The sequence below is a fragment of the Nomascus leucogenys genome, chromosome 5, assembly GCF_006542625.1.
Source record: "Nomascus leucogenys isolate Asia chromosome 5, Asia_NLE_v1, whole genome shotgun sequence".
In the NCBI taxonomy this organism is placed as follows: Eukaryota; Metazoa; Chordata; class Mammalia; order Primates; family Hylobatidae; genus Nomascus; species Nomascus leucogenys.
In genome coordinates, this window is record NC_044385.1 from 122,551,186 (window position 1) to 122,578,926 (window position 27,741).

At 41.1% G+C, this 27,741-nt stretch overlaps 1 protein-coding gene and 1 long non-coding RNA gene across 6 annotated transcripts in view; both read left to right on the forward strand.

Annotated features, from left to right (window-relative positions):
• The first annotated feature begins 1,536 nt into the window (after positions 1 to 1,536).
• OXGR1 (oxoglutarate receptor 1) lies at positions 1,537 to 10,665 on the forward strand. Of its 5 annotated transcripts, none has more exons than XM_030812532.1 (4): positions 1,537 to 1,703; positions 3,673 to 3,824; positions 6,580 to 6,631; positions 8,555 to 10,665. In XM_030812532.1, the coding sequence occupies exon 4, from the start codon at positions 8,627 to 8,629 to the stop codon at positions 9,638 to 9,640; it is 1,014 nt and encodes a 337-aa protein (XP_030668392.1). In that variant the 5' UTR covers positions 1,537 to 1,703; positions 3,673 to 3,824; positions 6,580 to 6,631; positions 8,555 to 8,626; the 3' UTR covers positions 9,641 to 10,665. The 5 variants fall into 5 exon arrangements, with proteins under 5 accessions (XP_030668392.1, XP_030668394.1, XP_030668393.1 ...); XM_030812534.1 differs by having other exon boundaries at positions 8,611 to 10,665; XM_030812533.1 differs by lacking the exon at positions 1,537 to 1,703 and adding an exon at positions 1,796 to 1,974.
• A 1,561-nt stretch (positions 10,666 to 12,226) lies between these two features.
• Positions 12,227 to 27,741, forward strand: part of LOC101178084 — a 45,827-nt gene continuing 30,312 nt past the window's right edge. The window contains exon 1 of the long non-coding RNA XR_001115779.1: positions 12,227 to 12,339. This is a non-coding gene — a long non-coding RNA (uncharacterized LOC101178084). The remainder of the gene's footprint in view (positions 12,340 to 27,741) is intronic.

Sequence of the window (27,741 nt, forward strand, 5' to 3'; positions counted from 1 at the left end):
TCCACAGAACTCTTTTCATCTCCCAAAACTGAATTTCATACTCATTAAACAATAGCTCCTCATTCCCTCTCCCCACAACTCCTGGCAACCATTATTCTAATTTCTGTCTCCATAACTTTGACAACTCAGGCACCTCATATAAGCAGAATCATACAGTATTTGTGCTTTTGTGGCTGGCTTCTTTTGTTTAGCATAATGTCCTCAGGGTTCTTCCATGTTGCAGTATGTGTCAGAATTTCCTTCGTTTTTAAAACTGAATAATGGTCCACGGAATGTGTACATCACATTTTTTCATCCATTGATAGGCACTTGGGCTGCATCCACATTTTGGCTATCGTGAATAATGCTGCTATGAACATGGGTGTGCAAGTATCTGTTTGAGTCTCAGCTTTCAATTCTTTGGGGTTATATTCCCAGAAGCAGAATTGCTGGCTTGTGTCATAATTCTATTTTTAATTTTTAGAGGAACCATTAACTTTTTTTTCCATAGCACCTGCACAATTTTAACTTTACAGGACTGGATATTTTTAAATGTCCCTTCCATGTCTAGAGTTCTAGGACCCAGTACTTGTTTTTCAAATAACCTCTTTAAGTCATTTCCTCTTTAGCTGGAAATCCTGCTCACTGTGGTAAAACACTGGGATGTCTTTTACTTCAGAAAGCCTTCATTTGGGTTTAGTGCCCTCCCAGCACGCTTATTTACAAGTGGCAAGCCCTAATCATGTCTTTAATTTATTTCTTATTTTCCTATAAGACATCAGCTCCTGGAAGCGAAGATTGTGTATTATTCTTCAATATCCCCTCAGTGCTTGACACAGAATAATCAAACAGCAAATGTCTGATGAATGAATAGGTGGGAACAAAACAGGGTCAAATATTTCCAAATGAAGAATTGAAAAGATGATTAAACATAGTAAAATTAGAGAACATTTTTTCTCCTAATGCAAAATATTTTCCTGGAGAGGCTGGAACTCAAATAATCAAAATGATAAGCATGATAGTAAAAATGCCTAACTAGGGCTATCCCAACCATCAGCCAGCGTGGATTCTTTCCACCTGGGCCCTGGTGGCACGCCTAGCCTAACATTCTTGCTCCTGCTGGCTGGCATTCCCAGAGGATAGGCTATACATGGTGTTTGATGCCCGTCAACATGGAAGTGCAAAAGAGACATTCAATGCCCGTCCATGGAAGAGCGAAGAGGGGCATTCTCCAAGCAACGCCGCTAATACAGTGAACTCCTCTTTGATGCTGGAAGAGATCTTGAAGTTCAAAGCTTCGGGGGGCCCTAGTATATTGGATGATGTGGCTGAAGTTGAGAAGAGAAAAGGCGATTCCTAAGTTATGTAGCAAGAAGGCTACCTACCCCCTAGATCTGGAGATACAGACAAACGCTCTTCGCAGGGATAGAAACTATTTTTAAGCCACCTTGCTAAGCGCTGGAGGGCAGGATTGTAATTGGATACAGGGAAGTGACAACGCTTCAGTAAGTCGCCTCCATCCCATGCTAAATAAGAGGCACTGGACGCCTGGGCGACAGAGCGAGACTCCGTCTCAAAAAAAAAAAAAAAAAAAAAAAAGAGGCACTAGGCTGTAGGAGAGTGGTGATATTTCTGGATCCAGAGAAGGCGGCCACAACCCTCCTGGGGCAACAACCCTCCCGCCGGGCTGGTTTTTTGGAACCTCTGCAAACACTTTCTCCTGGGTCAGTTTCCCGCCAAACCGGGACAGAGGATGTCCAGAGGTCCCGGGAGTGGAAGCCGCTGTCCCTGTGTCCACTGGGAAGTGGGCGAGGCGGGATGCTGCTGGCCAGGCTGCTCGGGGCGAGGACCCGGGAACACTCACTTGGTCGCTGGGCCTCGGAGGGGTGGGAGGGGCGGGGCGGTGCGCAGCGTCCCCGGGACAGGTCTGCGGTCCGGGACCAGCCAGGCTGCACAGGCACGCGGGGCGCACGTCCGCCTCGCCGGGGCTGCCAGGTGAGCCGCGCGCGATCGGGGAGCGGGGCCCACCGGCCGGAGGGAGCGGGTATGGGGACCCTGCCCTGACCCGGGAGCGGAGACGCGAGGTGCCCGAGGAGAAGGGGAAAGAGCACCCCTGCACGTCCCTGCAGCAGGCAGGGTCGGACGGAGCAGCGCCCCCTTCTTCTTTGGAGGCAGTAGAAGCACCCCAGATCCTGTGACGGGAGGCAAAGTTTCATTTTGGGGAACAAAAAGCCCAGGGCGAGAAGACATTTGACTTAGAGCGAACTGGGGGAGTTAGGGATCGCTGATTTCATCTCATACTTTTTTTCACACCCAAGCGAGGGGTCTGGGAGGTGGGCAGGGAGAGTGCTTAGGAGACAGAGCTAATCCCTCACCCCACTGATCACCGCCCACGCTGCATCGTGGTGCACTGTGTGGTGTTGGAAACCACCAAAGACACTGCCCCACCCCCACCCCCAACAAGCGAGGAAAATGTTTCCCCTGAAATGTCTTTCTTCTCTGTCTTGTTTTTTGTTTCGTTGCCATGGATTCGTGAACTGGCTTGTAATGGTCTCTAAACCTCTAACTTGTATGTATAATATTTATGTGTCCATGCATCCATTTTTCTGAAACGAGCTTTCAGAAGTTGTATTTGTTTCTCCCGAAGATTAAATAGGCAAAACCATATCTTTGGGCTGCATCAACATGACCTCTTAATAGTCTTCAGGGAAACTGAGTTGCAGATTCTTATTTAACGAATTGGGGATTGGCCGGGTGTGGTGGCTCACGTCTGTAATCCCAGCACTTTGGGAGGCCGAGGCAGGTGGATCACCTGAGGTCAGTAGTTTGAGACCAGCCTAGCCAACAGGCTGGTGAAACCCTGTCTCTATACAAATACAAAAAATTAGCCAGACGTGGTGGAACGGGCCTGTAATCCCAGCTGCTCCGAGGCTGAGGCAGGAGGATCCCTTGAACCCAGGAGGCGGAGGTTGAAGTGAGCCAAGATCATGGCCACTGCCCTCCAGTCTGGTTGACAGAGCAAGATTTCATCTCCAAAACAACAACAACAATAACACAAACAAAAAACAATAAAGTGGGGATTGAGGGAAGAGTCTTGAGGTTCCCAGAAGGGTTGAGGAGAAGGATTCCTTCAGGGACCAGGGAGGACAGCACTCACCCAGTCACAAATTTACCTGTGTTAAGAATTGGTCTGTTTTCCACCAGTATGAAGTACAATTAGTTTTCAAATATGTAGACTGGGAAATCGAAGTGAGTCTTTGTGAATGAAAGGTCTACTTAAGTTTCTTTTTGACAACGCAAAGTGGCCCCAGCTTCGGAGCTTCCAAGGACTCTGGAGAGAAGGTAACAGATGAAGTGTACCAACTGTGCACCTCCCTCGTCCATTGGCATCTTGGGAAAAGGAGGAAAGAACCAACCGTGACCTCAGCATGGGAGCAGAACGAGAAAAACCCAGGGAGTCTGGGGGAGAGGGAGGAGAGCTGGGAGAGGTACAGGCATTGTTGGATAAGGAGCTTAACTTATCCAACAAAACTGATCTGGAAAACCAACAGGCACCTTAGGAAAATCACATTTCATCATTAATCCCACTTTCCTTGTTCCCACCAAATGGGCAAGAGTACTCTGCGGAGGTGAAGTAGTATCTGCTGCCACTTAACTGGATAGCATTTCTGATCCTGCCTTCTTTACCCACAGAATCTTGGAATCCCAATCTGTGAGGTTCCTGTGTGTGCTGGCATCAGGCCAGCAGTCCACGAACTGTGTGTTACCCAAATAATGACATCCTGCAGCTAGCCTCAAACAATCACAGCTACTTTCCAATTTCAGAGAAAAAAAAGGCTAAAATTGTAAGCTTTTTCTTAAGAATTTTTTTATTTCTTAATTTTTGTGGGTACATAGCAGGTATATATAATTATGGGGTACATGAGATATTTTGATACAGGCATGCAGTGCGAAATAAGCACATCATAGAGAATGGGGTATCCATCCACTCGAACATGCATCCCTTGTGTTATTAATACAAACAATCCACTTACACCTTTATTTAAAAATGTGCAATTAAGTTATTATTGACTATGGTCACCCCATTGTGCCATCAAACAGTAGGTCTTATTCATTCTTTCTACCTTTTTTTTTTTGGACACATTAGCCATCCCCTCCACCAGTCCCCCACTACTCTTCCCAGCTTCTCGTACCCATCCTTCTACTCTCTATGCCCGTGAGTTCGTTGTTTTGATTTTTAGATCCCATGAATGAGTGAGAACATGCAACGTTTGTCTTTCCATGCCTGGCTTTTTTCACTTCCCATAATGACCTCCAGTTCTACCCATGAGGTTGCAAATGACAGGATTTCATTCTTTTTTATGGCTGAATAGTACTCCATCATGTATAAGTACCACATTTTCTTTATCCATTCATCTGTGGATGGACACTTAGGTTGCTTCCAAATGTTGACTATTGTGAACAGGGCTGCAACACACATGGGAGTGCAGATATCTCTTTGATATACCGACTTCCTTTCTTTTGGGTATATACCCAGCGGTGGAAATGCTGGATCATATGGTAGCTCAGTTTTTAGTTTGCTGAGGAACCTCCAAACTGTTCTCCATAGTGGTTGTACTAAAATTATAAGCTTTTTCTTCACAAGTTTATTCCAACCTTTGATGCTGGCTTTTATTCATGCTGAACCTAGCTGAGTTCACACTTATATTTTTGGTTATGTTAAAGCTGAATACATCATTATTTCTTGCTTGCAAAGAACCCATTGGTTTCAAGTGATTTGTAACCTCCTCACGTTTCAGAACTACTGCTGTAGAAAGAGAAGAGAATATACCCAGGGTTGTGCCACATTTGTCTTTAATGTCCTTTGAGTTGAAATGATTTGTTTGTGGACCATCTGGTGTTCTCAGTTGTGGCAGTGAATTGTACTGGACCCTGAGGCTAGCGAGGAAAGAAACAGCTTCATCCTACCTGCTCACAGCCCAGACCGGTTTTTTGTGTGCTGTTCTTAACATCACACGTATTTTGTAAACTCATACTTTTATGAGGTTTTATGGAACAGAGATTAAGCTTCCTAGTCAACCCCTCCACCCTTACAGTTGGCTAATCAGTCTTCATTCAATCCTAAATTGAACTATTGTTTTTCAGAACAATAAGGCAGTTGTTTCTACCTATAACCCATCTTTTCCTGATAGAATTATTGTTTAAAATGGTCTCCATAACATGGGTAAGGGTTTATTTGGCAATGACAGGAATTGTAATTTTGCTTCCTACTTTAAAAGTCATCAAAGACCCAAGCTTGCTCTTTTTTTTTTTTTTTTTTTTTTTTTTTTTTGAGACAGAGTCTTCCTGTGTCACTCAGGCTGTAGTACAGTGGCTCAATCTCGGCTTACTGCAGCCTACACCTCCCAGGTTCAAGCAATTCTTATGCCTCAGCCTCCCAAGTAGCTGGAACTACGGGCACGGGCCACCACACCCAGCTACTTTTTTTTGTATTTTTTATAGAGACGGAGTTTCGCCATGCTGGCCAGGCAGGTCTCGAACTCCTGACCTTGGGCGATCCGCCTGCCTCGGACTCCCAAAGTGCTGAGGTTACAGGCTTAAGCCACTGTGCCTGGCCTAAGAACCAAGCTTTTTTTTAGAATGATAGTTGCCACTTCAGTAGCCTTTCAGTACCATATAAGTTTTGCTGATGTTACTGGTTGTTCTTTAATGCATTCAGCAAATATTAATATTTACTGCACACCTTCCATGTGCCAGCCCCTGGGGTATGAGGTGACTTGTGTTTTGCTTTCAAGGAGCTGACAAATAAGCAGCTTGGACTTGAATTCCCTCCCCTTCTCTTCCTCTCACTTCTCTGTTGAGGCAAATCCCAATTAGAATGAAATAACTCTGGAGAATTATTTTGGGCATTACTAAAACCATCTTTACTTCATTGCTCCAGAAGCAACATTAGCTACTTAGTGGCCTCATGACATAATCTAAGAACTGTCTTTGGGACGTGCTGCTTCTGGGACTCCTTGGCTGTGACTATTTTCTTTTTTTTTTTAATTTTATTATTATTCTAAGTTTTAGGGTACACGTGCACAACGTTCAGGTTTGTTACATATGTATACATATGCCATGTTGGTGTGCTGCACCCATTAACTCATCATTTAGCATTAGGTATATAGTTTAAGTGACTTCCTGCTCCTTATGCATGAGTCCATTTAAGACGTTCTGCCCAGGGAGAAGCCATCCACTGTGGTTGCCTGGCTTCAGAGCACTCTCACTGGTCAGCAGTCCCTGACTCCTATGACCTCCGGTGCTGTGTAGATGATAGTTCCATGAATAGCACTTTTAACATCTATGTTGCATTAGGTGTGATAAGCAATCTAGAGATGATTTACCGGAGGCTGGGCATAGGTTACGTGTAAATACCATGCCATTTTATTTTTATATCAGTGACGTGAGCATATGCGGATTTTGGTATCCTTGGGGGTCTGGGAACAAATGCACTGCAGATACCAAGGGACAACTCTACAGTATTTGATTTATTGAGCTTTCTGAGATATTCATCAGCCTTTTCCTGTCTTCACACTTGTTGTTCCCTCTATTATTTAGGGTAATCCTGATGAAAATCAACAAAATACACATGAAGAGGCAGCACTGAGAGGTAATGTGCTAACTGGTCTTTGTGATTACAGGCACTTCAGATTTCCCTCTTGCCTACTCATTGTGAGATGCAGCCCAGCCCTGCAACAAGACTGCCACAGTCGTATCCTGGCTCACCCCTAACTAGCGGTTTGACCTTGAGCACATCACTGCCTCCTCTGTGCCTCAGTTTCCTCTTCTGTTGAATGGGGATGATCACAGCACTACCTCCCCATTTGTTGTGAGGATTAAATAGATTCAAATATGTAAGACACTTACAGTAGTGCTCTGTACACAGAAGGCACTATTATTTTTTATTAATTCCTAGTTTTCCTTCCCAACTTCATCTCCCAATATCCCATAACCATGCTGAGTTCCTTACAACTCCCCCAGACCTTCTGGAATAAGTGAGATTTGGAAGAGTATACTCAGGGCAGTCAAGAAGGACTGATTCTGCTAATTTAGGATTTGTCAAGTTGGGTTAGTTTGAAATATACCTCTGTACTCCTCTCAGGAAATGCTGGATAGTGTAGATTTAGTATCAGATAATAGTAATAATGGTGGCAGACTCTGATGTTTCCTCCTTCCCTTGTGATCTCAGTAGTCTTGTACCATTCATACATCAAATGACTTAGCAACTAACAATCACCTAATAATTTTTAAGCTTTTCTTATGTGCCCAGTAGTGTGCCAAGAGTTTTTCTTCCTATTTTTAACATACTATTGACAGCTCCATGAGGTGGGTTTATATTTTGTTAAAATAATTTGCCATGTCCACTTCCCCAGTAGACTGTGACAGTGGCATATACATCTGTGTGTGTTATTCAGTTTGTATCTCTAGGACTTGACAGAGGACCCAATACAGAGTGGGTGCTCCAGAAATGTGGACTTGGATGCATTTCACCAACAGCTATTTACATCCAAATAATAAGCTAATTATAACTCTTCTTCTAGATGTTCTTTTCCCATTGCAAAAATTCACCATCAAAATGTTTAAAAACACTAATAAGCAAGAAGAAGGAAGTTAAAATTGCACTCCTTCCAGCCCTAGAGAGCTTAATCAACTTGCTTAGGAACACACTACTAAATGGCTAATCTGAGCATCAAAATCTAGCCATCTGGCTTCAGGGCTCAGCCTCCTGATGGTTGCATTATACCACAGATCCCGCCCCATCCACCCCAACACATACACCCCCCTGCACAAACAAATTATGTTAGCTATTAAAAGGAATTGGAAGAGTGGAAATGTGCAATTAAATCTACCACAAATACAATGTTGCAATGCGTGCAATCTATATTTTTAAAATTTACAGTATTCAGCGTTTTCCTGTCTTCACACTTGTTCCCTCCATTATTTACGGCAATCATGATGAAAATCAACAAAACACAGATTGGGAGGCAGCACTGAGAGGTAATGTAGAAAGGGAATGGCTTTTGAGTCAGACAAACACGAGTGTGGATCTCAGCTAAGCCCCTAGATGTGTTACCAGAGACAAGCCGCAAAACATTTCTCAGTCTTAGTCTCTTGTAAAATAGAGGTAATAAGAAACACTTTTCAGTATTTTGTGACATGTAGAAGTAAGTGATGGTGGTGTGCATCACACTTGGTTAATAGTAAGTCCTGTTGTTAAGTCTCTTATGATGATACCTTATGGCTTCTCCAAATGGTGACCTTGCCAAATTGTTTTCCAAAGTGACATGTGGCTTTTTTCTCCCAATCCCTCATTTTAACTCTCATGAAAATTTAACTTTTATATTTTTATTAGATGCATTAGTAACTTGCCTCATAGTCATTTTCTTGGACATTCAATTTCTTCTCCACAGGATCTCTTTTGAGATTAAAGAGAGAGAAGTGGCAAATTTAGGATGTTAGAACAATTTTCATTTAAAAGTAGATCCTTATTTTTATTACCCTACCATTAATGTTTTCTGTTTCCCTTTATCAGCGAGTTACTGCTCATTTGATTCCTATTGCCAAACTGAACTCTCGTTTTCTTGCAAGATGAAAGGAGACAACCATGAATGAGCCACTAGACTATTTAGCAAATGCTTCTGATTTTCCCGATTATGCAGCTGCTTTTGGAAATTGCACTGACGAAAACATCCCACTCAAGATGCACTACCTCCCTGTTATTTATGGCATTATCTTCCTCGTGGGATTTCCAGGGAATGCAGTAGCGATATCCACTTACATTTTCAAAATGCGACCTTGGAAGAGCAGCACCATCATTATGCTGAACCTGGCCTGCACAGATCTGCTGTATCTGACCAGCCTCCCCTTCCTGATTCACTACTATGCCAGTGGCGAAAACTGGATCTTTGGAGATTTCATGTGTAAGTTTATCCGCTTCAGCTTCCATTTCAACCTGTATAGCAGCATCCTCTTCCTCACCTGTTTCAGCATCTTCCGCTACTGTGTGATCATTCACCCAATGAGCTGCTTTTCCATTCACAAAACTCGATGTGCAGTTGTAGCCTGTGCTGTGGTGTGGATCATTTCACTGGTAGCTGTCATTCCAATGACCTTCTTGATCACATCAACCAACAGGACCAACAGATCAGCCTGTCTCGACCTCACCAGTTCGGATGAACTCACTACTATTAAGTGGTACAACCTAATTTTGACTGCAACTACTTTCTGCCTCCCCTTGGTGATAGTGACACTTTGCTATACCACGATTATCCACACTCTGACCCATGGACTGCAAACTGACAGCTGCCTTAAGCAGAAAGCTCGAAGGCTAACCATTCTGCTACTCCTTGCATTTTACGTATGCTTTTTACCCTTCCATATCTTGAGGGTCATTCGGATCGAATCTCGCCTGCTTTCGATCAGTTGTTCCACTGAGAATCAGATTCACGAAGCTTACATCGTTTCTAGACCATTAGCTGCTCTGAACACCTTTGGTAACCTGTTACTATATGTGGTGGTCAGCGACAACTTTCAGCAGGCTGTCTGCTCAACAGTGAGATGCAAAGTAAGCGGGAACCTTGAGCAAGCAAAGAAAATCAGTTACTCAAACAACCCGTGAAATACTTCATTTACTTAACCAAAAACAAACACTTGCTGATACTTTACCTAGCACTCCTAAGACGTTCAGGATGTCCCCCTCAATGGAACTCCTGGTAAATACTGTGTATTCAAGTAATCATGTGCCAAAGCCAGGGCAGGGCTTCTAGTTCTTTGCAATCCCTTTATTGAGCTCCTCCATTGGGGAGATTTAAGAATGGGATGCGTGCATATCAGCAAAGTATTCAGACATAGTATTACAAGCTATTGGAACTCAGAGGCATCTTAGAGAACATCTGTTCCCACCAACTTATTACATATACATGGAAACCAATTTCTTACCCTTGCCCTAGATCGCTCAGTAAATTAGTGCCAAGATAGGAGAAAACCAGTCTTTCATTCATGATTTTATGCTTCTCTGCACTCTGGACCTACTTGTATTGAACCATTAGACAATTCAAACCACGACTTTATCTTTCTTAATGTTTATTTTTTACATCTCAGAGCTCTACAATTTGTTTCCTTCAAGCTTAATTTTGAGATTATAAAACTGGGTTTAGCCAGTTCTGTATATTACTTCAAGCCAGTAAGATACCCTTGAAATAATTCAAGGACGTCCATGCAAATAGCTGAAATTAGTACCTGCAATATATTTGGAGTATTATGTCTTTATTGTTGTTAAAAATTTTTATTGAATTTATGAAAATTATCAAATTGTATTCATCATTATTAACATGTCCTGGGGAAGGAAGGGAAACTTTCTAGGACAGAAGTCACTTTCAGATATCATGTATGTATTGGGTGTTCAATCATATCTAACACTGTTTTGATTTTTGTAGGAAAATATTCCAGGAAACACTAATTCTCTTTAGACTCCTTGTTCTTTTATGACTAAAATGAACATATGTCTATGTGATAGCTAAAGATATTTTTGAATTGCATGTGTGCTTAATTATCAGTAAGTATAAATATTTGAGAAAACACCTGGTCTGGATATTTAAAACCCTCATAAACATGTTAGTACAATAAATAAACTTATTTATAATTATGTAATAGGCTGTTTGGTCATATTTTTCTGTGAAAATTCAGTTTTATCACTATTATATTTACATGCAACTTATTTTCTCTATGATTAGGAACAAAAATAAGTTAAGAATCAATAATATTATAGAATAAGGCTGAAATAGTTGACTTACACAGAGGGAAGGGTACCATAGAAATTCTTCCTGATGTTCTAGTTCTTCTAGGACATGACATCTGACTTAGACTTAAGTGAGGATATTCATCAGGAACCTCTTCAGAGCAAGTTGAGAGAAGGAAGAGGAAGCCAATGGATCTGAACATGAACTTTTCTGGACAATGGTGCTTTTTGCAATCCCTACCTTCTGAGCCATCTTCTTCTGAGCCTTTCTACAACATGTGGAATAAGTTATTTCACCAGAGGACCCCAGTTCGCTCATCTGCCCTGGCTGTGTACAGCATCGAAAAGTATTCAGAGGTCCACCTGGAACTGCTAGCTCTTTTTCTTTTCCCTGATGCCTAGCCCAGCCCCTAGGCTATCACTAAAGTGCAGACAGACTTGCCCGTATTCCACTGCTGTCATTATTCTAGCCTTGGGCACAAACCCCTTTCCTTTCTCTCCCCATCTTTATTCCTTCTTATTCCAAAGAGTTGGCTGGGCCCGGTGGCTCACGCCTGTAATCCCAGCACTTTGGGAGGCCGAGGCGGGCGGATCACGACGTCAGGAGATCGAGACCATCCTGGCTAACACGGTGAAACCCTGTTTCTATTAAAAATACAAAAAATTAGCTGGGCATGGTGGCGGGCGCCTGTAGTCCCAGCTACTCGGGAGGCTGAGGCAGGAGAATGGCGTGAACCCGGGAGGCAGAGCTCGCAGTGAGCGGAGATCGTGCCATTGCACTCCAGCCTGGGTGACAGAGCAAGACTCCATCTCAAAAAAAAAAAAAAAAAAAAGAAAGAAAGAAAGAGTTTACCCACCAGAGAAAAGCCACTTCAACACCCTTCATGTCTTTCTCAACTCATCTCTGTAGCTTCTTTTATTTTTACCTTCTTCCTACCAATGTACAGAAAAACAAATTATCCTTCTGGCAGGAATTCTTGCACTTTATCTCTGGTCTTTATTTTGCTCTCTTAGGGATCTTGCTCCAACACTTAATCTCACTTTCTCACGTTTTTAATATTTTTATTACCCTGGATAATTGACCTTAGCTTGGGAGCATGCATAATTTTCCATTATCCGAAAAACGCCTCCCCTTGATTAAGCTTTTATGTCATTCTGTTACCTACTCTGCTTCCCACAGCTGTGGGTTGGGTGCAGTTGACAGTCTGCCCTCTAGGGTTCTTCCAATAGAACAGAATCACAGAGATCCAAGCTAAATTTGATTCAAAGGATGAGTTTTATTTTACAAAGTTAAGCGTTCTGGGTTATTTGTGCTGAAGGAGGCAGTTTTGAACTGAGGCCAAAAAAAGGGATTGATGATATTTCCCAGGCTAGAATGGGACCTGTGTGACCTTGCTGCATACAACCAGGCCTAGGCAGAGGAAGACAGAATGAGAACAAAAGAGCAGAGCTCTGACTGTGTCCACCAGGGCACAGCTACTTAGGTCTGCTCACTGTGTGAGAACCGAAAGCGCAAGTCAGGCTCACTGCACCTGCATATGGGGAAGCCAGAAAAACCTGTTCCAAACTTCTGAGACACCGTAATCCCTTACGTTATTTGTAACTCTTTATTGTGGACATTTTCAAATAGTCACAAAATTTAAAAAGGAGCCAAATGACCTCATGTAACCCATGTCTTAATTTCATCAATAACCAACATCCCACCCTTCAGGTTTTATCTCTCTCTTCCCACATCTTCGTTGCTAGAATATTTAAAAGCAAATTCTACACAACATACAGTTTTACCTATAGATGCTTCAACACAGATTTCTTTCAAAACATACAAAACCAAAACAAAATAGTAACTGATTCCTCAATATTATCTAATACTAATCCATGTTTCATTAACCCTGTTTCCCCCCAAAGTATGTTTATACAGTTTTTTTTTCAAATCAGGATCAAAGGAAGCTCCATGCATTGCATTTGGTTGATATGACTCTTCAATATATTTTAGTCTAAAAGAGCTCCCCTTTTCTTAATTAATTGTCATTTATTTGCTGAAGAAATCAGGTCAAGTCATTTATTTGTCCTGTAGAATTTTTCACATTGCAGGTCCAACTGTTTTAATTCCACTTTGTGATTTATCACATTCCTCCAACCTGCACATTTGCAGTAATTTGGAAGGTAAAGCTAGAGGTTAGATTAGATACAGATTATTTGTTGTTATTTCCTTCCCCCTTTCCCTTCCCTTCCTTTCCCTTCCCTTCCTTCCCTGTTTTCTTTCATTTCTTTCTTCCTCCTTCTCACCCCTCCCTCCTTCATTTCTTCTTTCTTTTCTTTTTATAGGAACACTAATTCACCTAGGAAGGTGCTTGTGTCTCACTGTCCTATGCTTAGCAATTGAGCAGAACTTTCAGGACTTATTATTCTGATCCTTCTATCATAAGTTCCCTATCTTCCTCCCCCTTCATAGCTTTATGTTTAGTGTTTTCAGTTGCTCATTTCTATTTTGATCCACTAGGTTACTTATAAAATTCTAACATTCCTCTGCTTTTATTATAGATTTTCTAGAAAGATCTTTTGACCCATCAAAATTTTGTACCCTCCATTCTTAATATAATTCTCACCCATGAATCTAGTTACTCTTTCTTTTTTGGCAAGACAAAGGAAGCAATGAAAAGGGATGTGGAAGCTGCCTCCTAGTACTTCCTCAATGAGATAGTAAGGGTTGACGGAAATTTTGACAGCATTTCCTTTCAATATGGGCCAAGGTTTTGTTCTTTAAACATTTCGCGGTTAACAGCCAATCTTATGAGCCACAAGATTGGAGCTGCCCCCTTGAGGGAGGAGATTAACAGAGGAAATTGCCTTACTGTTGCTGTGCTTCTCCTCCAAACCCCCCCTAGTGTCTTTGTGTACCCTCTTGGATCATGCAAGACATTTAAATTTTCCTCCAGAAAGCTCTGAAAAAGACAGAATAAAACACTGATTAACTACAAGGCCATGTAGCACTTGAGGACTCCTGCTCTAATTTTATTCTTAAATTCTATCCAGCAACATCCTTCTATATAATCTATCTGATATTTTACAGTGAGCTCAAATGTTATCAAACAATGTATGGCAGGTAACATAAAAAATGCCTGAAGCATGAGAGTTCTTTCTATTATTGAGTTCTCAGGAAGAAATTAAATTATAATATGCAATGATCTGTTTTTTAAATTCTACTTCCTGTCTATGCTTCTGTCTGAATATTTTCCATCAATCTATTTCATTTCATTAATCCTACCTTGTACTGCAATTTGCCATTAAACCCATCAATTGAAATCTTAATTTCAAAGATTATGTTTTTTCATTTATAGAAGTATATGTGGTTCTTTTTATTAATTCTACTATTTCAGTGAGTTTGGTTGTCTTCCAATCTATTTTGTCTACCTCTTTCTATATTTTCTAGAACTGAATAATCATAGGTATTTTAAAGTTTTTATCTGTCCTTCCAATATCTGAATTACCTTTGGGTCTGCTTCTATTGTCTGTCATTTCCTTCATGCCTATTGGTCATGTGATCCTATCTTCTTGCATGTCTATTAATTTTTTATTGAATAACAGAAATTGCATATGGAAAGATCAAAGAGGATCCTTTGATAGGCTTACCTTTTCTTCAGCCACGAAAATAGACTTGGGAATGTATTTCTTTAAATTGTAAATAGAAACTGGACTGGGCTGAGACTAGGTTACAGTTTTGGTACAATGCAGTTTATCTCTGATTTGCCTTTGTTACTGATAGTTAGAGTTTATTTTATATATGTATATAAATATACATATTTGTGTCTAAATGTAAGTATATTATATCATATATATTTGCATTTATATATTTTGTAGACAGTACATGATGAATCCTGTTTCTATCCCAACTAACATCTCTGCCCTTAGTTGGAGTATCTGGTGCACTTATATTTAATGTAAGTATTGATATGGTTAGGTTTGAGTCTACTGTCTTGCTATTTTTTAATTTATCTCTTCTTTTTTGTATATTTGTTGTTTCTTTTGTGTTTCCTATTAGAAGAATAAAATATTTTTAATATACTTACTTCCTCTATTGTGGATTCTTAGCTATATTTTTAAATTCTTTTTATTTTATAGTAATTTTCTAGGGCTATAAATATCTTACCTCAAGTATCAAAAATTATTTAGAGTCAATTATGTTTCTTTTATATTTCACACCTAAATTTTTCCACTCCCTACTCTCATCTTTTCTCTTCTCATTTCATACTTGATACTTTGTATTTTTCACTTCCCACTTCTATCTTCAAAATGTAATAACATTATAACAGTATTATGCCATTTACTCACTCTAACTTCTGTTCTGTTGCTGTCAAAACTTGTACTTTTAAACGTATTATAAACCCCAGTTTACATTGTAAATATTTTTACTTTAGTCAGTTGTCCTTTAAGAAAATTACAGTAAAAAAAAATAGTCTTCTATGGTTTCCTACTTATTTACCAATACCATGCTTGTCATTTCTTCCTAAAGATAAGAGCGTTCATCTGATACCATTTTCCTCCAACCAAAAAACATTCTTTGGCATTTATTACAATGCAGGTGTGCTGAAGAGAAACTTTCTAAGCATTTATTTATCTGAAAATATCATAATTTAACTTTTTTAAGAAAGATGTTTTCACTGAACATAGAAATGCCACTGGATGAAGGATTGCCACTTTTAATTTTAGCACTTCAGATGTTGTTCCATTATCTTTTCATTTCTATTGTTTCTGATAAAAAGTTCGCTGTAAGTCATCATTGTTTCCTGTATGTAATACGTTTTCTTTATCCTCTGGTTCTTTTAAGATTTTCTCTTTATTGCTGTTTTAAACCAATTTGGCTATTCTGTGCCTAGGTGTAATTTTCTTTGTATTTATAATGCTTAGGAATTACTAATATTCTTGAATCTTATAATGTACTCTTTTTCATCAAATTCAGAAAATTTTAAGCATTATTTTTTCAAATATTTATTCCACTCCATCTTCACTCTTCTTCTTATGAAACTCCAGTTACACGTATGTCACACAGCTCAATATTGTTGCACTGGTCACTAAGACGTTGTTCATGTCTTTTCAATCTTATGACACTATTCTTCAGATCTATTTAAAGTTAATTATTTCTTCTGTTATCTCCAATTTACTATTAAGCTCAATGAGTAAACTTTACATTTCAGTTATTTTATTTCTTGGTTCTATAATTTCTTTTTTTACTTATACTTTCAGTTCTGGGATACATTTGCAGAATGTGCAGGTTTGTTACATAGGCATACACGGGCCATGGTGGTTTGCTGCACCCATCAACCCATCATCTACATTAGGTATTTCTCCTAATGCTATCCTTCCCCTAGCCCCCTACCCCCTGACAGGCCCCAGTGTGTGATGTTCCCCTCCCTGTGTCCATGTGTTCTCATTGATCAACTCCCACTTATGAGTGAGAACATGTGGTGTATGGTTTTCTGCTCCTGTGTTAGTTTGCTGAGAATGATGGTTTTCAGCTTCATCCATGTCCCTGCAAAGGACATGAACTCCTCCTTTTTTATGGCTGCATAGTATTCCATGGTGTATATGGGCCACATTTTCTTTATCCAGACTATCAATGATGGGCATTTGGGTTGGTTCCAAGTCTTTGCTGTTGTGAACAGTGCTGCAGTAAACATACATGTGCATGTGTCTTTATAGCAGCATGATTTATAATCCTTTGGGTATATATCCAGTAATGGGATTGCTGGGTCAAATGCTATTTCTAGTTCTAGATCCCTAAGGAATTGCCACATTGTCTTCCACAATGGTTGAACTAATTTACACTCTCAATAACAGTGTAAAAACATTCCTATTTCTCCACATCCTCTCCAGCATCTGTTGTTTCCTGACTTTTTAACGATCGCCATTCTAACTGGCATGAGATGGTATCTCATTGTGGTTTTCATCTGCATTTCTCTAATGACCAATGATGATGAGCTTTTTTTTCATGTATTTCTTGGCCACAGAAATGTCTTCTTTTGAGAAGTGTCTGTTCATATCCTTCACCCACTTGTTGATGGGGTTGTTTATTTTTTTAATAAATTTGTTTATTTGTAGATTCTGGATATTAGCCCTTTTTCAGATGGATAGATTGCAAAAATTTTCTTCCATTCTGTAGGTTGTCTGTTCACTCTGATGATAGTTTCTTTTGCTGTGCAGAACTCTTTAGTTTAATTAGGTCCCATTTGTCTATTTTGGCTTTTGTTGCCATTGCTTTTAGCGTTTTAGTCTTGAAGACTTTGCCCATGCCTATGTCCTAAATGGTATTGCCTGGGTTTTCTTCTAGGGCTTTTATGGTTTTAGGTCTTATGTTTAAGTCTTTAATCCATCTTGAGTTAATTTTTGTATAAGGTGTAATGATTTTTAATCCCACTTCTCTGTTGGAGTTTCATTCTTCACTAAACAATGTTTTTCTTTTAACTCTAAACATACCAAAATAGCTGCTTTCACATTTTTACCTATTAAATCCAGCATTTGGTTTTATTAGTTTCCTATTGCTGCTATAACAAATTACCACAAATATAGTGACCTAAAACAACACAATTTTACTCTCTTTCAGAAGTCAGAAATCTTAAATCAATTTCACTTGGCTAAAGTCAAGGAGTTGGTAGATCTGCATTACCTCTGGAGGCACTGGAGGTGAATCCATTTCCTCGCATTTTCCAGCTGCTAGAGACCACCTGCATTCTTTAGCTCATGGTCCCTTCACATATCTTCAGAGCCGATAGCATAGCATCTTAAAATCTCTCTGACCTCCACTTCTAATTGAACATTTCTCTCTGATGCTGATTCTTCAGTTTTCATTTTGTTGTAACTCCTGTGATTACACTGGGCCCACCCAGATAATCCAGAATAATCTCCTCATCTCAAAACCCATAACTTAATTAGATCTGCAAAGTCTTTTTTGCCATGTAACGTAACATGTTCATAGGTTCCAGGGATTAGAATGCGGACATTTTGAGAAGGTTACTATTCACTGTACCACAGTCGGTCACTTTAAAATCATTTTCTAATGACTTTATTCCCCTTAGCTATGGCACCTTTTTCTGTTTCATGTATCTACCAACTTTTTACTGATATTATAAATAAATCACTGTAGAGATTCTATTATTATCTCTGAAGACTTGGGTTTTTTTCCTAGTAGACAGATAAATTACTTGCTAATCACCTTGAAACTGTGTTGGCTTAGTTTTGTGATTTTTAAGAACATATTTTGTGAGAAGTCCAAGATGTTTACCAAGCTCTTCTAATACAGTAAGGCCCAATTACCAAATTCAATTTCTCCTGTGGTCTTGCTTAGACTTGGTTTTAGCCTTTTTTTTCCCCAAAGAATCTAGAGTAGGGCTTACTCTGGGGCATGGTCTTTGCTTTCTGCTGCCTCAGCTAGATGAGTTAGTAAGATGTTAATGAGATAGTTTTTCCTTGGTGTCGGCCAGAACTCCAATGTTCTTGATCACTGCTTAATCACTACTATCTCTGTTCCCATAGCTTCTTTCTGATTAGCCTTAAGCCGTCTCTCCCTGCAAACACAGCCCTTAGCACAGAAATCAGAGAATTTTTCCCTCTTCTGCCCATGCTTCCCTCTGCCTTGGTGCCCTGCTTTAAATCTTTCAGACACTTCATGTTGAACACTGACCTCTGCCTCCTCAGCTCAAAGGGACCATTGTCTTCTGTTTCTATTCCAGATTTTTGTGCTTTGGTCAGGAAATTATGCCAGACCATGAGCCAGAGAGGTGGGATGATTGTAGGGCTCACAATATTGCTCTATCTATCATCCCATGCCTGGAAACATTTGATTAATGTATTTGATCTAGTTTCATTGTTACCAGTGGGAGAGGCTCTCCCTTATATTCCACTGTGATCTATTCCAGGTGAGGGAGCAGAAGCTATGTGGAATGCCTCCTGCCTTTCCCATTAATGCTGTTTACTATGTATCCTTCTAAAGTGTGACATACTTCAATTTAAATATGGCAGTTTAACCATGACTCTTCTCCCCTAAAATGATACTAAAATAATAATGGTAATATTGATATGAACAGGAGGCAGGAGAGCAGGATCACTGGCAAGGGCTCCACCCTCAAGCTTGGACCCATGGCCCTAAATGAGAACAGGCATTCCCATTTTCATGTCCAAATGTTGCTTTTTCCAAAGCCACCCTGGACTGCCATGACCCCCAGTCCTGTAGCCATACAAATCCCAAACCCCAGGCTCCACAAGTTGAAGAGCAGAAAGGCAACAGAGCAACACAGCAGAGAAGGGGAGAAGAGAGGAGCATCTTAACATTGAGAGGGGTTGGAGAGGAGATTGACTGCCAGATGGTCGAACTCATGGGGAAGATCATCCTCCCACTCCATCCCCTTTCCAGCTCCCCATCCATCCCACTGAGAGCCACCACCATCACTTAATAAAATCCCACGTTCACCATCCTTCAAGTCCATGTGATCTGATTCTTCCTGGATGCCGGATAAGCACCTGACTGCCACAAGGGCAGAGTTTAAAAGGCTGTCACCCTGACTCTCCACCGAGCTGGTTTAACACTTGGCTGTCCGTGGATGGCAACTATTAAGAGAGCATTAATTGTAACACATCCTAGATGCTACTGTAGGGCCAGAACCCAAAAGCACTTGCCCTGGCTCCTGCGCCTGCCTGTCTGCATGCTCCCCGTCCTTTAAGTGGTTGGAACACGTCGCAGCTGAGCAAACAAGCCACAATCCTGTCATAAGTCCCACAAGGGGGTCAGGGAACTCTCCAATTTCAATATAACTATAAATATATTGAAAGCTAAAAGCTTACGGATAAATGGTGAAACAAAAGGGACCCAAAGCTGGTAGCAGAGAGAACCCAGAGACAGAGTAGTACATTCTGCTTAACTCCAAATTGTTCAGGAATTAGGGCTGCCAGTTACGTCTGAAAGAGGATTATCAGTAGACCTGACAATAGGAAGTTTCATGTAAAGCCTGAACAAAAAGCAATTACGCCCCTAGATATCATCCCTTTTCTTGTGCAAACCAATAATTACCTCTCTTCTACACCAGGAGAATTCTTGGCTTTTCATTCTGGAGCAGTTGAAAGAAGAAGCAGAAAGATTCTTGACCTGAGGACAATACACATAGTCAAAGGAATGGTAAAAGTGAGGTCCTAAATAGTGGATAGAAACCCTTGGCTCTGATAACAGTGGCAGCTCATACTTACCTTTCCTGCCAGAATATTGTAGCATTCTTCTCCAGGGAAATGGAAACTACAGCAATGACAGATACAACTTATATAGCACTAGTGATGTGTTGGGCTGTGTTTTAACTGCTTTCTTTATGAATGCACAGTCTGACTCCAGAGCCCATGTATAGAACCACTGCACTATGCTGCTTTTCACAAAAAGAGAAACTATTTAGATACCAACAGTTGAGGAACAGCTCAGCCTGCCCACCCCACAATGGCACCCACCAGTTGACCTGCCTTGCCAACTCAGCTTCTTAGTGCCATACTCTTAAATATCAGCATGGACAGTCATGAATAACACAGCAACTGGGGAAAGTCAACAACAGGAATCAGAGACTCCAAAATGATCAGACAAGAAAAATTAAAAAGAAAGCACTCAGAGAAACAAAAACTCTGTAGGGAACATAAGAAAATTTCAAAAAACCAACAAGACTCTCGGAGACATCCTTAAAACAGACCAGGAGGCTCTAAAAGAATGAATTTTAAAGAATAAAAAAGAGCTCTTAGTTATCAAGCCATGGTAGTTCAGCGGGGTTATTTCTAATGCCCTCCACTAACTGCCTATAACTTGAGGTTTGCACCAGGGAACTGGGGGGCACTCCTGGCATCCTCTTTCCATTTATTTTAACTGTTTGATATTTAGAAGAAAGTCTTAGAGGCTAGTACTATGAGGCCAGAATTATTTGCTGATTTTAGTTCGGGTGAAGCATTCTTTCATTTTTATTTTATATGCATTTCAGAGGTTTTAGAGGAGTTTTTTTTTTTTTTTTTTGAGACAGAGTCTCGCTCTGTCGCCCAGGCTCAGGCTGGAGTGCAGTGGCGCAATCTTGGCTCACTGCAAGCTCCGCCTCCCGGGTTCACGCCATTCTCCTGCCTCAGCCTCTCCGAGTAGCTGGGACTACAGGCGCCCGCCATCACGCCCGGCTAATTTTTTGTATTTTTAGTAGAGACGGGGTTTCATCGTGGTCTCGATCTCCTGACCTCGTGATCCGCCCGCCTCGGCCTCCCCAGGTGCTGGGATTACAAGCGTGAGCCACCGCGCCCAGCCAGAGGAGATTTTTTTTAAAGTGCACCTAAACCACTAGGTTTCTTAGAGTTGCTATATGTCTTCTTTCTTATTCTGTCTCTGCGTATTATATGACATATGAATATATTTTGTATGATTACATAATAACAATTTGTTTTCCATAGTTTAGAAATATTCCTATAGCCTGAACACATCGTTTTTCTTTCCAAAAATGCTTGCTAATACTACATTAATGCTTGCAAATAATTTTTATTAATCACAATAGCTTCCACAAACATTTGAAAAATGAAACACAGATGCAGAAAATATTATTTATTTAGTATATTTATTTGTTGAGCACAGAAACTTATAAAACAGAGGAATGCATAGCTTATGTGTTTAGGATCACAATATCAGCTTAACGTCTATTTGAGTAAACTACCACCAGCATCTTTTGAACCCCGACTATGTGCAAAGTACTGTGCTATACCCTTGAGATATAAATCTTAATAATGAAACAGTACTACTTTCAAAAATACCACATTCTTGGAAACTAACTGCATTATTCATATGTGCCTTTTAGGTTGAGTGTTTGTTATACTACATTTACTTATCAAAAGTCAGTGAAATGTTTGTCTAGCTCTTTTTGCCATTACCAGTCATCATTATTTATTTGTATTCTAAGGAGTGCACCCAAAGGGTGCATTTCAGGAACTTATGTAACTATCTAAATCTTATGTAACTATCTAAATCTCTCTCACCAACAACCCTAAAGTATGTTCTAAGTATACACAAATATCCTGGGGTGCTAATTGTACATGGTTAAATGCCCCACTTATCTGTTTAAACCCTCTAGGAGATGAACAATAAGACAGTATTTGGTATTACATACTTAGTATTATCTCATTATCAGAGGCAACACTCTAAATATATGAATCTTACACCAAGAAAGCCAAAAAATCTACATATGCACCATAAGAGATGGTCAAACAACAAGCCATCATTTTGCAAAACATTTTCTGATTTACATAGTCTGTCAAAAAGTTTAAATAACAGTGCTTTTTTTAAAATTTAAATTCAGGGGTAAAGCCAGGCAGCATTCATATTAAAAAATTAAAACAAGTCCAATATTAAATCCCCTATTCAAGTTCAGTTTTTGTGGCTGTTTCTCTAACTGCTTAGCTCAGAGTGGGCAGTTCCATCTTTTGTTGTTTGTATTCTTGAAGCACTTGGGCAATTTATCATACAGGACTTGGATTATCACTCTTCCATGTCAATGTGTTTTTTTTTTCCTTGCGAGATTATGAACTTCTCCAACACATGCTCACATATTTATTTGTGGTCCCAGCACCCAATAATGCACTAGAAGTTATGACACAGAATAACAGCAAAAAATGAGCCTCTTTTAGAATGAGAAATATCTGCCTTTTAAATCCCAATTCTTACCTGACCAATAGCTGAGTACAGAAAATTCATGCCTAAATTGAGTCTTTGTATTGCCTTTGATGATGAGAGAAAAGACTTATGTTTCTGGTAACATGTTAGATTAAATCCATTGCACAACCTGCCAGTTGAAAACAATAAAAATGGCTAAGTAAAATCTTCTCATAAACCCCTATAAAAATGCTCACTGAGCTAAGAAACTAAAGAATCCACAAAGGGAAAAAATAAATATAAAGGTGAGAAATCTAGAAGTCAGCAGGCAGTAAAAGCACCAATTTTCCCAACAGTCTCTTCAAAATCCTGGTGGGTTTTTCACCTACATCTTGATATCTGTGTTGGGATGTGTAGGATGATTGTACACCCTGGTCTTCCCAGGATAGTACTAGTTAATGCCAGTTGCCCTGGTATAATTATTAATAGTACCTACTTCTATTCTCAAAAGCACCTGGAATGATATATAGTCACACTAAACATGGGAGAAAGGACATGAGGTATGCAATTCAACAAAGGTGGGGATTTTAATAGTAGACTCTTGCAAAACTCTGAATGTCAATAGGCCATGTTCTCCACGTTAGGGTGAACGATAAATAAGGCTAGGGAAGAGAAGGGGGCAGCACGTAAAATAGCCTGCATTGACTTTGACACTGGGTAGAGGGAAAATAAATTTGCCCCTGAGAAATCAGTCAGCATCAAGCTTACACGTCAACTGGTTGTTACTTGCATGTTAAAAATTGAAGCTCAATTGGGGAATTAATTTTAAAGTGATTTCCAGATGGGCAATACCACCAGGCAACTGGCAGAAGCATACGGAAATCTCTTTAAGAGATCACAAATTTAACACAGGTCTCAAAGTGTTCCTATTGGTTAAGTTTCCAAGTATAGTGAGAAACTCACATTAAAAAGGAAATCACAAGAAATGCCAACAAAAAGGCACAGTGAGAATTAGAATTAGAACCTCAAAGATTTCACAGATGGGAAAGATCTGAAACTGATTGTAAAACAGGATGTTTGTTTTATTTCAAACAATAAAAGGCTTGAAATGAGCAATGAAAATGAGACTTTAAGAATGATTAAACTTTAAAAGAAACAGACTTCTAAAAATAACAAGTATAATAAATTAAAATTTAAAAAAATAATGGATTGGTAAAACAGGAGATTAGATACACCAAAGAGAGAATTAATGAACTGGAAGCAAGATCCAAAAACACTATGTGGAATACAACCCAAAGGAAAAAGAAACAAGAAAATGAAATATATGAATGCTAGACCTGTAGTAGAGAGCGAGAAGATTTTCAGAAAGAGATAGAAAAGAATGGAGGAAAAAGCAACATTTGAAGAGAGATTGGCTGATAATTTTCGAGAATTTTTGAAAGCTCCTAAGCCCCCATGTTGTAAGTCCAATGTATACAGGCAGGGTAAATCAAAGCAAATTGACAACTAGACACAGCAGATGAAACTGCAGATCATCAAAGACATATCAGAAAGTCAGCCAGAGAGAAATGAAAAATCTCCTACAGAGAAGGATCTGTAAGACTGAAAGCTGACTTTTTTTCCTTTTTTTAAATTTTATTTTATTTTACTTTAAGTTCTGGTATACATGTCCAGAACATGCGGGTTTGTTACATAGGTAAACGTGTGCCATGCTGGTTTGCTGCATCTATCAACCTGTCACCTAGTTATTAAGCCCCCCATGCACCAGCCATTTGTCCTCATGTTCTCCCCTCCCTCCCTGCTCCCCAACAGGCCTCAGTGTGTGTTGTTCCCCTCCCCTCCCCTCCCTGTGTCCATGCGTTCTCATTGTTCAACTCCCACTTATGACTGAGAACATGCAGTGTTTGGTTTTCTGTTCCTGTGTTAGTTTGCTGAGGATGATGGCTTCCAGCTTCATCCATGTCTCTGCAAAGGACATGATCTCAAAATTGCAAAATGTAAATAATAATCACAAAAATATAAGTCATAAAAAAGTGAAATATTATCTTTAGTGTGTTGAGAGAAAATATTTGTTTACCTAGAATTCCGTATCTAGAAAAAGTAGCTTTTGAAAATAAAGGGGAAATGATGACCTTTAGAGGTAAAGAAGAGATAAAATGTTTACCACTGAAAGACTTTCCCAAAAGAAAATTCTAAGGAACGTGCTTCAGGAAGAAGGACAATCATGTCAAATGGATGGTCTTAAGAGACAAGAAGAAATAGTGAGTGCAGAGATGGTTGTAATTGTTACAGGTAGTTAGACAGGCACAAGTGGGGCAGGAGAGGGCTCCCCCCAGCCACCCACCAGGAACGTCAGGTGATCATCAGTTGATGGTTCAGGAGTTACCAGATTGCCTCTCTAAAAGTGATAACTTAGCAGCCAGCACCAGGGAGAGACAATCTTCTGATGGCCCACAGCTGTCACACTAAAGTGTTAATTGAACACAGGCACCAGGGAGAGGCAACTTTCCAAACAGAGAAAACACTTCCTCAACACGGTGTGCATGCTCACCAAGCATAAAGACGGCATTATACATGCAGGCAGCCCAGCCTAAGGGAAGCATCCTGGGAAAGGGGCACAAGAAGCCAGAGGTGGGCCAGAACAGAAAGTCCTAGGATCAAGGTTAAGCACTGCATTTTCCCTTCCAGTTTCCCTCCTGAGTCTCCGCCAGGTGTACTTTCCTTTTTTTCCTGCTCTAAAGCTTTTTAATAAACTCCTTTAAATAAGCTTTTTAATAACTCCTCTGATACTTGCCTCAGTTTTTGAGAGATGACAGCTTGCTCTCGGCGCCTCCTCTGCCTGGGCTCCCACTTTGGCGGCACTTGAGGAGCCCTTCAGCCCACCGCTGCACTGTGGGAGCACATTTCTGAGCTGGCCAAGGCCAGAGCCGGCTCCCTCAGCTTGCAGGGAGGTGTGGAGGGAGAGGCACGAGCGGGAACCCGGGCTGTGCGCGGCGCTTGCCGGCCAGCTGGAGTTCCGGGTGGGCGTGGGCTTAGCGGGCCCCGCACTCGGAACAGCTGCCTGGCCCTGCCGGCCCCGGGCAATGAGGGGCTTAGCACCTGGGCCAGCGGCTGCGGAGGGTGTACTGGGTCCCCTAGCAGTGCCAGCCCACCGGCGCTGCGCTCCATTTCTCGCCGGGCCTTAGCTGCCTTCCCGCGGGGCAGGGCTGGGGACCTGCAGCCCACCATGCCTGAGCCTCCCACCCCCTCCATGGGCTCCTGTGCGGCCCGAGCCTCCCCGATGAGTGCCACCCCCTGCTCCACAGCGCCCAGTCCCATCAACCACCCAAGGGCTGAGGAGTGCGAGCGCACGGCTCGGGACTGGCAGGCAGCTCCACCTGTAGCCCCGGTGAGGGATCCACTGGGTGAAGCCAGCTGGCCTCCTAAGTCTGGTGGAGACGTGGAGAACTTTATGTCTAGCTCAGGGATTGTAAATACGCCAATCAGCACCCTGTGTCTAGCTCAGGGTTTGTGAATGCACCAATCAACACTCTGTATCTAGCTACTCTGGTGGGGCCTTGGAGAACCTTTGCATCCATATTCTGTATCTAACTAATGTGGTAGGGACGTGGAGAACCTTTGTGTCTAGCTCAGGGATTGTAAATGCACCAATCAGCACCCTGTCAAAACAGACCACTCGGCTCTACCAATCAGCAGGACGTGGGTGGGGCCAGATAAGAGAATAAAAGCAGGCTGCCCGAGCCAGCAGTGGCAACAGGCTCCAGTCCCCTTCCACACTGTGGAAGCTTTGTTGTTTTGCTCTTTGCAATAAATCTTTCTACTGCTCACTCTTTGGGTCCACACTGCTTTTATGAGCTGTAACACTCACCGTGGGGGTCTGCAGCTTCACTCCTGAGCCGGCGAGACCACAAACCCACCAGAAGGAAGAAACTCCAAACACATCCTAACATCAGAAGGAACAAACTCCAGACGCGGTACCTTAAGAGCTGTAACACTCACCGCAAGGGTCCGCGGCTTCATTCTTGAAGTCAGTGAGACCAAGAACCCACCAATTCCGGACACATTTTCTTTTCTGCCTTATGCCCCTCAGTTGAATTCTTTCTTCTGAGGAGGCAAGAATTGCGGCTGGTGCACATAGGTACGGATTTGCTGCCAAGTAACTCAGATACCTTCTGCCCCTAACATACTGATCTAGGTAAAGCTAAACAAAATTCACTGTGTAAAACAATAATTATAATGTCTAGTTTGTGGCTTTAAGAAACAAGGCAAAACCTAAACACTGAGAACTATTGATATGGCTCCAATGACTGAAGAAACACCAGGGTCCTTTGCCTCGTGATGATGTAGATAAAAATGACACAGACACAAGTAGACTGGTTTTAAGGAGCAGAGAGTTTAACAGGCAAGAAAGAAGAAAGAAGCTCTCCGGTACAGAGATAGAGGGAAGGGGGCTCTAAGCTGAGAGAGGAAACCCTGAGTGTGGCAGAAAACAGTCAACTATATTAGGAGGCTGGAGGAGGCAGTGTCTGATTTGCATAGGGCCCAGCGGATTGGTTTGACCAGGCATGTCATTCACACAGCCTACAAAAAAACTGGCCCTCCCACCCTAGCCTTTTAATATGCAAATGCAGGACACCATGATCTCCTGCACATGTGGGGTTATCTAGGGGTGGCTATGACCCTCGGCAGAAGCGGTGACAAGGAGAAGAGGGAGGGAATCACCATAGTGGATGGACCCAGTTTCTTATGGCCAGCATTTGCATATCAAAGCTTGCCGGTCTGACCCTTCCAACTGCTTTTCTGCTGCACAAGAAATGTTTCTGGAGCTGCTTTAAAAGAAAGAAAACCTTTCCAAGGACCCCTTATCCATTCTATCTGCCTAAAATAATTTCTTAATACCTCCTATAATATTTCCCCCAGAGGAGATGTCATCCTAACTACTGTTAGGGGGCTTTGGGCCACAACTCTTTCTGGCTACTTCCTGCTGCAAAGGGGCGTCCAGTGGGAACAGAAGCTAGGGCTCCTCCTGGGGTGGATCTAAGGGTCCTCGGCAGAATGTTACGTCCATAGGTGGTTCTGTTTGCAGCCCCATTTGGCATTTGATTGCTTCTAGACAAGATGAAACAATTCAAGTTAATAGTATTGAGTATACAAGGTCCAAATATTAGTGCAAGGCATATAAGCAAGAGGGGGCTTAATAAAAGAGTTAAACAATTCCATAAAGAAGACTGGAATTCATTTAACAGGGTTTGTAGCCACTCGGGGCTGAAGCCTGCATTTTCTCTTAGCCTGTCAATAATTTTGATTTGATCTTTGAGTACCTGTAGATTTTCCTCTACTTTACTAG